Source organism: Lepidothrix coronata, unplaced genomic scaffold (assembly GCF_001604755.1).
Source record: "Lepidothrix coronata isolate B3197 unplaced genomic scaffold, Lepidothrix_coronata-1.0 Scaffold99, whole genome shotgun sequence".
Classification (NCBI taxonomy): Eukaryota; Metazoa; Chordata; class Aves; order Passeriformes; family Pipridae; genus Lepidothrix; species Lepidothrix coronata.
This window is the reverse complement of record NW_016690279.1, coordinates 284851-298204: the sequence shown is the minus strand read 5'-3', so window position 1 is coordinate 298204 and position 13354 is coordinate 284851. Positions and strand designations below refer to the sequence as shown.

The window sequence follows — 13354 nt, the reverse complement described above, 5'->3', positions numbered from 1 at the left end:
CACCAGCTGTCCAAGGCAAAGTCCCTACGGCAGAAGCACTGAAAAATGGGGTACGGACCTGCAACCCATAACTGGGAATGGACAAAAAGCTTCCTTCCCCATTGCCTTACTCTCATTTTTCATGTTCATAGATTAGGGAGTGGGAGGATACTTTACAAAAAAGATTCAAATAATCGATTCTTCATTCATATGGGTCTGGTATAACCTCACAAATTGAACCAAGAAAAAAGAAACAAACAAAAAACCCCTCAGTCTGCAGGAGTGCCCACATCGCTTTCACCCCAAACCAGAGGTACACACACTACAAAGTTTGGGTATATATTTCTGGCTATGTTTAACACCGAAGTTGCCAGAGCAGCAGAGTCCTGGAGAACTCCCTGCCCGGGGCAGCCCGCACAGATCAGCGCGGGGTCAATCTCTGATGCCAACAGCAACTCCCGTGCAAAGCGGGGGGAGCGGAGCCCACGGAGCAGATGCCAGCTCGCACAGTACTGCGAACAGGCCATTTCCTACGGCACAAAGTTGAACACGAAGTACAGCCCGTGGCTTCGGCACTGAAAGATGAAACCATTTGTCAGCTGTTCTCGGAACAGACAAAGCTGCGGAGCCGAGTTACAACAGTTCTGCCCGCACGGGAGCCCTGCGGACCGCGCTGGTCCTGCCGGGTCTGCAGCAGCAGCAGCAGCGGGTGTCGGGGCTCACCGGCTCGAGGAGGCTGGAACGCAGCCCCGCACACACGCACGGACACGCGTCCCGAGCGGGTCACGGTTATCCCGGTGTCCGGCTCCCGGTACCGCTGCCGGCACACAGCGCACACCGTGAGCGGGTCACTGCCCTCCCGGTTCCCGTTGTCTGGTTCCCGGTACCGCCGCCGGCTCACAGCGCACACCGTGAGCGGGTCACGGTTATCCCGGTGCCTGTTTTCCAGCTCCCGCTCCCGCCGCCGGCACACACCGCCCAGAAGCTCCATCCCCGCTGCCGCCGCCGGCCCCGAGCCCCCGCGCAGCCCCCGGTACCGAGCGCTCCCCGGTTCCCCGCGGTGTCACCTTCTCTCGCTGCTCTGCCGGGAGCGGTGCAGGAGCCCGATCAGCACCACGGCCGCCCGCACCCCCGCGCGCCGGGACCGCGTCCTGTCTCCCGCCCGGGACATCGCCGCTGCCGCCGCCGACCGAGCCCGGCACCGGCGGGGGCGGCGGCGCGTCCACGGCCGCGACCGCCCCCGCCCCGCACCGCCCCGCGCGCGCCCCGCGCGCTCCCCGCGCCGCCGGTAACGAGCGCGGGGCCGGTAACGGGGCCGGTAACGGGGCCCCGCGGGGAGCGGTGCGGAATGGCGGCAGCTCGGCCCCCTTCCCCCCCCGGCCGTGCGGGTGTGTCCCCGCGGGCCCCCGGACCGGCTCTGCGGGGCGACGGGGGCTCCCGTCAAGGGACCGGGGACCGACTGTCCGCGGTGGAGCCCCGGGGACGCCCCCGCTGACGAGGCCCCCACTGCCGGGGCTCCTTAAGGGATGAAGTGCCAGCACCGCCCCTTCAACCTGCACAGCAGGAGGACTTTCTCCTGCCCCCAGATGTGTCCCTTACTGCAGCAAACCCCCGCGGGACCCCCCACGCCCGTTCCAGCCTGACCCTAACCCTAATCCCAGCCTGACCCTGCAGGGCCAAGCATCTCTCCCCACTAAGCCCAGGCCACAGCAGCGGGACAGCACAGGTCCTCCAGCCTATCCCTCACACCAGGAGCTGGCACACAGCTCCCTCCAGGAAATGAGAGTTATTTCTTTTATTAAGTAAACTGTAAATGATCTACTTCTCACCTCAGAACCTTTCCCTGGAAGCCTGTGTTGCTGTGGTGATAAAACACTTGGGTCCCTCTGCCCCCCTTGTCTCACCTTCCTCCTCTGCCAGTTTAATTTTCACAGAAATTAGGCACAGGACAAACTACAGCACTTTGAGCAAGCTCCTTGTCTGAGAGATGAAAGCACCATCCATGCTGCCAGCATGTGGGAACATACATGAGAACATCCCACCCAGCCCAGGACAGGACACTGGTCCCTGCCCAAAGCCCACTGGTGCTCCACATCCCTGCAGCCACCCAGAATAGTCGAAACAATCCTCCTGCATTTGGTCAAGCCCATGGAAGCATTCCCCTGGGTGGGTTTAACCAGCCTGGCCTTAGAGCAGGGAGGGCAGAATCCTGCTGGCAGCAGGGCACCGGGCCCCCGAGGCGGCTGCTCCACAAAGTGTCACAGCTGGCATGCCAGGGCTTTGGGGGTACCCTGCCACAAACACGAGTCTGGTGGGGGCCACGCACAGGCTGCAGATGACCACAGCCACCATCCACTCAGGTGGGACCTGCAGCAGCTCTTAGGCAAAGATGGGGAGAACGGCCCCCTGCTCCCCACCCACAGAGCAACAGCCCGGCATGGAGCAGGAGCTGCCTGGAAACCCCCAGCTGGAGCAGTCAATCATTAACAGCACATGGGGCTCCCCTGGCAAAGCCTGTAATTAATGTGTTTGCTCAGGAGAAACAGCTCACAAGAGGCCACAGACCACATCTGGCAGGGAGCAGCCGCTCCTGCTGCCTTCTCCTGCCTGTCACCCTTCTGCCTATCACTCCCTTCCCCTGCCTGCCATCCTTAAGGAGATCAACATAACCTCAGTTCTGACCATCTCTATCTAAATATTTCGGCACAATCTCTAATCAGATGGATTCTTTAAATTCAACCACAACCCCCATCATCACCGTAATCTCTTTCAGCATCCTACTGTAAGTCAGCTAAAAACGGACGTGATGTTATTTTTGTCAACACACCACATGAATTCACCCCAGATGAACCAGACAGTGGTTCAGTGTCACCACAGCACCCATCCCAACCTACAGTGTGCATGTAGAGCTCTCCAGAGAGTCAAGATCCAAACATAAACCCAAGATCAGTATTTTTGTATTTCACCAGATCTCGAGAGCCCTGGGGAGGCTGAGGCAGCAGCACTTCCAGCAGACAATTGTCGAGGTTCCCACTTCCCCACAGGGAAAAAACCAGCCCATTCTCCAAACACCCCAAAATGCATTTCTGCCTCCTCAGAACAACATTCAATGATGCCAAACTGTGAGTGGTGGTGAGAGAAAGTGAGTGGGTAAGAGGATTAAACCTGGGTGCTACCTGCACCCCACAGCAGGGAAGAGCCCTTCACTCCCCTGCCAAGTGTCTCAATAAAGTTTTTGGTGGATCAACAGATCTCTTCCTGCAGAAAATATCTGGCTGCTTTCTTTCAAGCAGAAACCATCAGTCTGTCAATTCTCTCAGGCACAAAAAAAAGAGAAAGAAAAATAAATTAGGTCCCATTTCCCTGCCAAATTACACCAATTCTCCAGCACCTCATTAGCTTCCACTTAATGGAGGGGGAGGGGGGTTAATTTTAAACCTTTTACCTCTCACATTAAACAGGCAGATTCGAATTTCATTGAGTCTCTCTCTCTGGAGACATTTTCCACATCTCTCCTCCCCTTTTCCAGGCAAGTTAAGTATTAATGTCCTCTTGGTTTATGCTGAAGTGGCTTTGTATTGATTTTTAAAGATGTTCAATTCTCTCCTATTTGGAAATAGAGAAACACTTTGAGCAGACACTCAGCCAGGTTCCCTCTCCACCCCAATGCTGCCCAGCCCACACTGGAAGCAGTTGGTTCTGGACTCATTGCAGCTGATCTGTAATTTATAGGCTGAGGGCAAGATAATAAACAGTGAGGGGCTGGAGGAGGGCTGGGGGGCCATGGGTTCTCCTAGGAGGGCTGGATACTCATTCACTGGGCACACAGGTGAAAGGAAAGGGAACCTCCTGCTCCCAAGGACATCCCCTGCAGCTGTGATGAGCCCTGCAGAAGCTGCCTTGTATTTCTCAGGTTCTGCTATCTGGTGGCTGCTCCAGGATGGAGCAGGGCAGGATGACAGTGATGCCTGGGGAGGCAGACAAGGTGTCAGGGCTGGCACATCTGAAAGCCCCCACCTCTGCCCTGTTAGCAGCAGCACTCCTGAAGGCCCTCCAGACATGCCAAAGGACATCTCCTCAGACGGAACGCAAGAGGCTCCAAGTCTTCATCTTTCCTTTAAAAAATTCAGTATCACCCCTTCAGTGACTAAATGATCTCCAGGGTAAGCAGCTCTCCCTGTTTTATGAAGAAATAAATACGTCTCTAAAAATGCCCTGACATTTTTTCTTCATAGAAACAGTTTGGCAGCAAACTAGGAAGCCTGAGGGGCTGGAGGCAGCGCAGGCAGGTCAGGACAACGCCGTGCCATGATTGATACATCACCTGGTGGCCGTGAGTGATACATCACCTGGTGGCCAGCTCGCTTGTGCAGAGCTCCACAGTTTCTTCTGGACATTCTGCTAAGAAAGAATGATCTGAAAACACCAGACTGGGACAAGATTGAGCCTTCATCTCTGAGAGTACTGAATCTGCCATGAACAAATGGCACTATTAATACTATTATGAAGCCACACGTTTATGTAATAACTTTGGCTTTTGTTTTGATGCTACAGTGAGATGAAACTCCCCATGGGTGAGTAGCTCACTGACCTTCCTCAGCCACCAACAGGGCATTTCCACCCGTGAAGGACCCAGCCCCATCGTTCACATCTGAGCTGCAGGCACAGCTGACCCCAGCTCTGGTGACTCAGGAGTCCTTCAGCCAGAGCCACAGCACTGTCTCGTCAGATGGTGCAGGATCCATCCCTGTCACCCTCTGTGCCTCCCTGTGCAGGAGATATTTCTGGTTCCCTCACTCACGAGGGACAGCACCAGAAATACATGAGCTATGCCAGGCATTTGCCACAGCGGGGCTGGAGGCAGGCCAGCCCACCCCTGCAGGGGCTCACGGGAGCCCAGAGATCTGGCTGGGACCCTTCCCCACTACCCCAGGCACTCACCCAGAGTCCCCCTGGGTACTAACCACTACCTGAGCGTGGACATCTGCACTGCCCAGGTGGGAGAGCTGGGATGGGGCAGCTGCACCACCAGCGGGAACTGGGAGCCAGCGAGAAACAAAAGGAGCCGATGCAACATGGACCAAAACCCAAAAATAGTAACCATTTCTCTGCAAAGGAGCAGCCACATCCCAATTTCCCTGGCATAGCAGAAATGGATTTGGGAGCTTGCAAACGAGGGAGAAAGCGATTATAGCATTTCAATCAGCACTGCAGGAAGAGGATAAGAGAGCATCCAGTTTTAGAGAAGTATCACAAGAAATAGAGCTTTAGATTATGTTACATTCAGTCCCAAGTAATCTGATTAGAAATTTATTTTATGCCTTCAGTTAGAAAGACATGGAGGAAATCCCAGGCAAACACAGAGCTGGCTCCTCCATGCAGGCAATGAGAGACAGAACACAAGTTTATCTCCCTAGAAATAGAGTGAGACAGGCGTGACACGGCAGCAGCCACCCCAGCACCGTGACAATTCCCAGCAATCAGACTGATGTGTGCAGCCCCAGGTTCCCAGCCCCACCCCACACAGTTGGCAAGGCTCCCCCACACCGCAGTGCCCCCGTGCTGGCAGCTCCCTGTGCCCCAGCCCTGTGGCTCCCACATGGAAGGACAGGGTTGAAGTGCAAGGACACATTTACCTGTTGAGCTCAAGCAGGAGCCCAGGCCACAGGCTCGCCCCTGTCCAGAGCCCATCCCTCTCACAAGCACAGACAAGCATCAACCTTCTGCCTGACTTGGGGCTGAGCAGAGCCCACAATGGCCCATCTCCCCAGCACAATTTCCAGCCCTCACAGGCAATGAGCAGAGAGAGCAGTCAAAGCCACAATGGAAGAATAAAAATGAAAGAACTCTCACTGCAGGAGGGAGCTGAGGTCAGCTGGGTCCTGTCACCCTTCCTGCTGGAAGCAGCACCTCCCTGCACACCCCACAGTGTCCCTGTTCAAGGCCACACAGACTTTGGAGCATCCCAATGAAATGGCTGATGGCTGCAGAGTGTGCAGGCGATGCCAAGCACCGCATGTGATGGACACACTCAACCAGACCAACAACACTTTGGTACCAGCTCCAAAGGGGGTAAGGCCTGAGCTGTAGCCAGGCCAAGAACTTCTCCAGGAAAGCCACCGAGGTGCAGTGACCCAAGAGCATCAGAGACAGGAGCCTGGAACACCGACCATGCGATCAACACATGAATAGAGGGTGGTTTTCCAAGACTCATTTATCAAGGAACAAAACAAGCTGTGGGTACAAGGAGTCTCCTACACACCTCTCCCATCTACCATGTGCCATTTGGCTACAAGCCAAACACTATCCCATAATTCCAACAGCCTGAGTAAGACAGCTTTGGGCTCTCCCTGCCCAGCAGTGTAGCTGCATGACTGCAACGGGGGCAGCATCAGCAGCTCCCTGGGGTAACTGTATAATTTCCGATGGTATAACAAGAACAAGGTAATCATGGCTATGACAGCAGCACGATTACATGGAAATTGTATTCCTGATAATTCGGGGTATTTCTCCCTGTGAACTCAAGCTTCCCGAAGAGATGAGCTCCAAGATTTCAGCATCCAATTAAATTAGATCAAATCAGAAGAGGAAATTAGTCTCTACAGCATGAGCAGATCCTCTGAATTTTACTAGTAAATCAGTGAACTAAATGTCACCCTTCATCATTAAAATTACTAATAAAGCCAGATTTGGGATGCACAGCCACTAACATGCCCAACGCTTCCAGCACCACCAGCACCCTGTTCAGCCCCTGGTCCTTCCTCCGCTCCCCATGCAGAGCTAAGGTCATCCCTGAAACCATTATTCCAATCAATCACCACTGGAATCCTGCCAGGAAGCTCAGGATTAGGCACAAACTTTGACCTCAGCCAAGCAATGCCCTTCCCAAGGATGCTGCGAGGGATGTGAGAGGAGGGGGGTGACCCCAGGCAGAGGCAGGGAAGAGAGGAGTGGGCTTGGGCAGGGGGCTCAGGCTTCCAGGCACTGCTCACTGAGACCAGCATTCCAGGGAGAGCTGCCCTCTGCCCTGCACGGGCTCTTATGAGCCACGAGCAGGGGACACAGGGAAAGGTGCGGGGCCGGCAGCTACAGGCGATGCTGACCCGTGTCTCCAAATCCTGCTGTTGAAGAAAGCCCTCAGCCCCAGCCCTGTGAGAGCCTTGGAATAAACATCCCAAAGCACTCAGAGACAGCGTGGGATGCAGCACGGTGGCACCAGTCCCACCCTGCACAGCTGAAACCCAGGCTGGGGGTTTGCTAACCTGGCCCCAGGAGCCCTGGCTTTGCTGGGAACGACGGTGCTGCACAGGGGTGGCAGCACAGATGGGCTGCAGGGAGTCCTCGTGTGAGCAGAGCAAGCAGGAGAGCTGGTGGCTGCAAAGGCAGGTCCTGGTGGCAATGCTGGACACACAGTCCGGAGGGCTGCTCCTGCTCTGGAGAAGCACTAATCCCATCACACGAAGAGGAGCCCAGCCGAGCAGAGCAGGCGCCTCGGCCTCTCTAATCCCCCTCCCCAGTGGCTCCGCCATCGCTCCCTCTCCTGAGCCTCCACTGCCACAGTGGCACCCCTTGGCCCACCGTGGATGGATGCTGTGTAGGGAAAACCACCTTCTCTCTCCAGTCACCCCGAGGGGGGAGGAGCAGTGGTGGGGAGCAGCAGGGGGGTCATCAGCGTGCGCAGGAACACGCTCTGGTGCTGCAGGGGGTGGCAGCTGGAGCAGCAGCGCTGGGGTCCCAGCAGCTCCCTCAGGAGATGACACTGTCTCGATTATCCGCCTCCCTCAGACACCTTGTTTGATGTGAGAGCATTAAAAGACATATAATTTGTGGAGCTAAAACACGGGTATTATCTCTGACACATCCATACTACAGGGAACGTGCTGAAGTCAATCACATCCAGAAAGGGGTTTCTGTTGCTCTACATCTTTTTTCTTGTCTCTTACTCCAGATCAAAAAAAGATGGAAAATGAAGACATTTTTAACTGCAAACCCACCATCTTCCTCATCAAATCACCTCATGCCGTGCAACCTCATCAATGATCAGGAACAAGAGACCCAGATCAGCATGTCAGGATTTTGGGAAGTGCACTCTGCATTCCAGACTGGAGAGGATTAACACCATACTGCTTGTAGGAAGAAGGAGCTGCTGTGGTCTCTGGTGTGACATCAGTAATATTTGAGAGGAATGAGACAGGACAGTGCCTGAAAGGATTGACCTTTTAGACTCCACAGAGACTCAAAATGTAGCTCTGACCTATTCAAGTACCTGTCAAACCTCTACGTCTCTCCTGGGTGGGAGCCTGAGACGAGCCATGTTTTTGCAACAGGCTTTGGAAGATGTGAGTTCCTTGGATATTGTATAGGTCCAATGCCAGTGTTTGCTCACCAAGTGCAAAACTAGCGTCACAAGCCTCACCAGAAATAAAAGAGCAGAGATGGAGAGGGGCATTTCTAGCCCAGGTCCACGGGCCCTGCTAGCACCAAACCTTCCCATGGCATAGGAATGCTGCTGGGTGCCAGTGGCTGCCCATCTCTGCCAGACCATGGGCTCACCGGCACCGGAGGCAGCAGGAGGCCAGGTCACAGGAGAAGTGACAGCCGGCAGCAGCAGTACAGCAATTAACAAAATTATCATCAGGAACAAACCACAGGCTTTGGCAGAGCGCCTGCATGGCCACTGCCTGCCCTGCTCCAGGCTGCTCACACTGCCCAAATCGCTCCCCATGAGCAGGCACATGGCCATGGCTGGGGGCAGCCAGTGGGCACGCTGAGTAGGGCAAGAGCTTCTCCAAACCCTGCCTGGGTCAGGCTTGTGACTCCTGCAGACAGGCCCATCCTCCTGCACCCGGACACAGGGGAGTGAACCTGCAGGCAGGTGGGACCTCAATCACCACAGCTATCACGGCTCCCTCCACCCATCATAACCATATTTGCCTTCAGAAGGCAGTTGTTCTCCGAAGCAGCCACCCTCCAACTGTCTGCAAACAGCTCCCAGCCTGACAGGCTGTAAATACGGCAGGAGGAAAGATGTATAAACCATCGCATTTTATTAGTTCTGAGACAGAGCTAAAAATAGACCCACGTGGGGCTGCTCAATCTTCTGGGCAGATGTAATTGTGGATAATCTAGCTTTAAATATGGGAAGGCTGTCTAACAGCAACAACAACATTTTAACATATGGCCGGGGCGGCGCACACAGAACGCGCTGCTGTGCCACCTCCAACCTCACCGGGGAGCTGCACTTGCACCGCCACATCCCAGCCCACCCCTTCCACTCCATAACTGGGCTTTCTGCAGGAATAAGCCCTCCCATAAAACCAAATATATACAGTGAGACACTAATAGGAAAGCACGGAGTCAAATACCAAGGGGGAGCATCAGTGGAGCTGTGCCAGCATCCATTTCCCCACCCTGAAATTTTATATAGCTAAGGCTTACCAGGTTGAATGGCTGAAACGCTCCAAATCCTCAGAGCTGACAGCACCTTCCTCCTCCTGGGAAAGTTTCCTCTGTCCCAAGCAGACTGTGAGATGTGCTGGGAGGATGCTGCATGGGCGCAGGGCTGGGTGTCTGCAGGCAGCCAGGATGATAATCGCCCTTCCACGAAAGAGGGAAGTGCTCCTGCCTGCTCACCAGAGATAGCAAGGAGACGTTGGGACTGGCTGGATTTTATAAATCCCCCACCAGTCCTGGGGCTGCCCTGGGTAGGATGGACTGTGCCCCTGCCACCGTCCCAACAGGCAGCTCAGGCAGCAGTGGGGACGGTGGCAGACAGCGCCTGCAGCAGCAGCAGGAATGTGCCACACTTGGCCACGTGCCTGCAGTTCCTTGGCACTGTGAGGGGTTTCATCCTAGCAGGGACCCAGCACAAGACCCACTGCCAACACAAGGACTCATTTTGCCTGGGATGCCATGCCTGGCCATGAACCTCCAAGCTGCCACAGCCCTGCACTCCTCTGGGTGCCCAACTAACACCCACCCAGCACAGACCCATTGAGAGACACAGCCTGACTTCATTCTGTCCCTCCAGCCCAGCACTGGTTTAACAGGGTTTAGAGTTTGCTCCAAGTCCCTGGGCACCCCTCACACCCCAGCCCCACACGCTCAGTCCTTCCCTGGCATTTCTGTGCCAGAGCTGGGATAACCCTCCCCAGGCACACAATGGGGAGGGAGTCACTGCCCAGGGGGTCCCACCAGGCTCCAGAGCTGGGATAACCATCCCTGGGCATGTTGGCAGGTGGGGGTCACTGCTGGGGTTTCCACTGGGCTGGCTCCAGGCTCAGCAGCCCCGGAGAGAAGCAGTTCCAAAGCAAAGGAGATGGGAAGCCCACCTGCCTCCCTGTGTGCTGCAGTAGTTTTAACAGTGTTTCCTTTGCATGTGCTACTCCAGCTAAGTATAATTGCAAAACATATATTTGCATGCAATTATCCATTTATAAAGTGCTAATAAGTCAAAGGAATTTACTTAGATGCAAATCTGCTCGCCAGACCTTGTCCTCACAGGACCCAAGTGCAAACCTCCAAGATTAGTGCAATACTCAGAGCAGCCATCGCCAAGAAGCTAAATCATTCCCACATCTTCCCATTAACTCAGCTCCAGCCCATCAAATATTAAAGAGCCCCAAGCCTGGACACAGCTCATTTTACGAAGGTCAAGTAAATCTTTCATCTCTTCCCACCTTCATCCTCTTGATCCCACCAGCAGAGGAGCATCACATGCTCTTTCATGTGAGTTCTGACTGCACACACGCTGACTCCCAGTAATTGCTGTACAGGGCTCCTTCATTCCACGGAGACATGATTATTTCGGTGCTATTTTTGCTTTATAAGGCTGAAGGAAGAGGTGACTCTTTGCCTGAAGGAGGGAATTTTTTTTTTACTGATTTTTTTTTTTCATTAAATACTCCACGGTTTCTCAGTACATCCCACCAACACCAACGAGCAAACAACCAGAGTGCAGAGGCTGAAGAGCTCTCGGCAGGCAGAGGGCTGGTGAACCCCCGGCAGGACACCACTCTGCCAGCTTGTTCCAGAAATGAGGAGGAAGGTCCCCACACGTTCATCCTCATCAGAGGAAGATCCCCATGGGTTTGTCCCCATTGAACCTTCCCACCTCCAGCATCCCCAATACAAGGATTTCCCAAGGCCAGGGGGGCCCAGGGGTCCCTGACTGCTTCCTTGGGAACCCCTGCACGTGCTGGGCTGCCTGAGGTTAGCACAGGGCAGCTGTGAGAGGCAAACAAACCCACCTGGCTGGCTCACCTGGCCAGGACTGGTATTTGACATGCGAAGATCTTTGCAGGGCTGATGTTTCCCTCCAGGGTGACCTTCCTGCTCAGGAAGTGGCTGAGCTGCCATCTGGCTCAGCTCTTCCCTTCCTGGCAGCACAAGCTGACCTGAACCCCCCATGTTTGACAAGGTCTGCAATGGAGCCGTTCCCCAAGGAGCACCCTGAGAACCCAGAGATGCTGCCAGCTCTCTGCAGAGATTTCATGTGACACAAGAAAACACCATCACCGATCCAAGGCTGGGGGGTTGCTTCTGGATGTGATGCCCCTTTTGTCAGCCCAGGGGGTTCGGGTGTCCCCAGTGCTTTCACAAAGTGTGTAAGGAATAAACAAACGTAACAGCAAAATGACAATGGAATTAGTCTAAACCAAAATCCAAAGTCTGCACGTGCCAAATCCCATTTACTGCCCAAGTGCCTCAGTCTCCATCCCGCAGCTCCCTGGGGCTGGCCCCGGTCCCAGTGGCTCTCAATAGCCCCAGCACCTGAGCACAGCAGTACCGGTGCCTGCTGGTACCCCTGGTGACATGTACCCCCAAAACCAGCAAGCAGGGTACCCCTAAGCCCTTTCCCTGACTCTCCATCCCCCATAGGCTGTCTTTGGGCTTTGTGGGGCTCCCCCAGAGGGAGCCCCCATCCATGGGAGGGGAAGCATGTCCCAGCTCCCCAGAGCAGCCCATGGCTCCCCACAGCAGCCAGAGGCTCAGCTCCCTCTGCCCCAGGACACTGGATTCCAGAGCCAGGGTTGGCCCATGGCCAGGGCATGTTCAAACCCAAGTGGTGGGACAGGACACGCCAGTTCCTGGCTTGGTGCCCATGGTCTCAGGTTCCTCTGCCCATCAGGCATGGGCATGGCACAGCTCCTGGGGGGAGAACCAGACCCAAACCCACCAGAGCTTCCTGGGCACTTCAGAGGCCCAGTAGTGAGCGTGGCTGTTTGGCAGCAGACACCCAGGGCTGCTTGAGTTTTCGGCAGCACCTTCCCTGCCCAAGTGCAGCACTGGCACCTCTTCAGCACCTGTGACCAGAGGGGTCAGCCAAGCCCTGCCCATGATGCCAGGGCTCCCCACCCACCACGTCCCCCAACACTCCCACTCTGCAGTGTCTACTCATGCTCTCCAGTCCCTCAGACATATTCATGGTTACCATAGGAACTAATGAAACCCAAACTGAAGAAGAAAAAGGAGAGACAGTCAGAGGGAAAACTGCTTTGATGCTCCAGTGCCACCTGCGTGGGTGAGTTTATCCTGACCCTGTGTGGACGAGTTTATCCTGAGAGAGGACAGGCAGGGACTGCCCTGCATCCCAGAGCTTCACTCAGCCCTCCTGCTGCCCTGCTCCATCCCCCCAGACACCAGATCTGAGGAGCCACATCCACCACTGCACGCCGGTGCCCCCCCACGTGTCTGTGAGTCAGTGTTGATATTTGCAGCAGCATGAGGCTCCCTGAGGTGCTCGGATTTTTGCTAATGACTTATACAGGGAAAGAAAACTGCCCATGCTTGGTGCCTCTGTGCCGTGGGTTAAGCCAGGACACTCAGCCAGAGGCTGCAGCAATAACAAGAGGGCGCTAGAAAATCAAAACTTTGGGTTTATTATATTTTTATAATTTTAAAAAGCTTTTACAAGCATGGCTGGGCCACAATGACAAAACCACTTAAAGAAGCAATCTGCCCACAGATCAGAAGCATTACAGGGCTGTGGGAAGCATTAGCTGCAATGAGCAGTGGATGTTCATCAGAAGATCCAAGGAAACTGTCTCCACTGGCCAGGGCAGGAGGGGGCAGAGGGAGAGAGAAATGTGGAGCCAGACCCTCACCCTGCCCTGCATGGCAGCATGCCCACAGCACTTCCACAGCATTCCAAGTGCAGCACTAGTTGCCTGGCACAGTGGGGAGAGGAGGGTACACGGGGTTTCTGCAGCAGAACTGCTGCACCAGCCCTGGAAAAAAATCAGGGCACAGTGTACGTCAGAGTACAAGAAGCAGCTCAGTCCTTCTCGGCTTCACAGGAAAAGGAAAGTCTGCAGAGAATTCCCTCCACTCCCCAAAGCGGGAAATGTTGATTTAAACTTGTCATTAGTTCAGC

At 54.9% G+C, this 13354-nt stretch overlaps 1 protein-coding gene across 11 annotated transcripts in view; it reads right to left on the bottom strand.

Moving 5' to 3' along the window:
- The window catches only part of RAP1GAP2 (RAP1 GTPase activating protein 2), a 60768-nt gene that overhangs the window by 29064 nt on the left and 18350 nt on the right, over positions 1–13354 (bottom strand). Inside the window, exon 1 of one of the 11 annotated variants that reach the window (XM_017822756.1) lies at positions 9418–10513. The exons of 8 other annotated variants lie outside the window; for them this stretch is intronic. Coding sequence is in view for 2 of the 3 variants with exons in the window: in XM_017822750.1 (XP_017678239.1) it covers positions 1047–1150 (104 nt within the window). In the remaining variant the exon portion in view is untranslated. Of the gene's footprint in view, positions 1–1046; positions 1151–1646; positions 1679–9417; positions 10514–13354 lie in introns of those variants that run through there. 2 more of the 11 variants (XM_017822755.1, XM_017822750.1) reach the window with 2 other exon arrangements.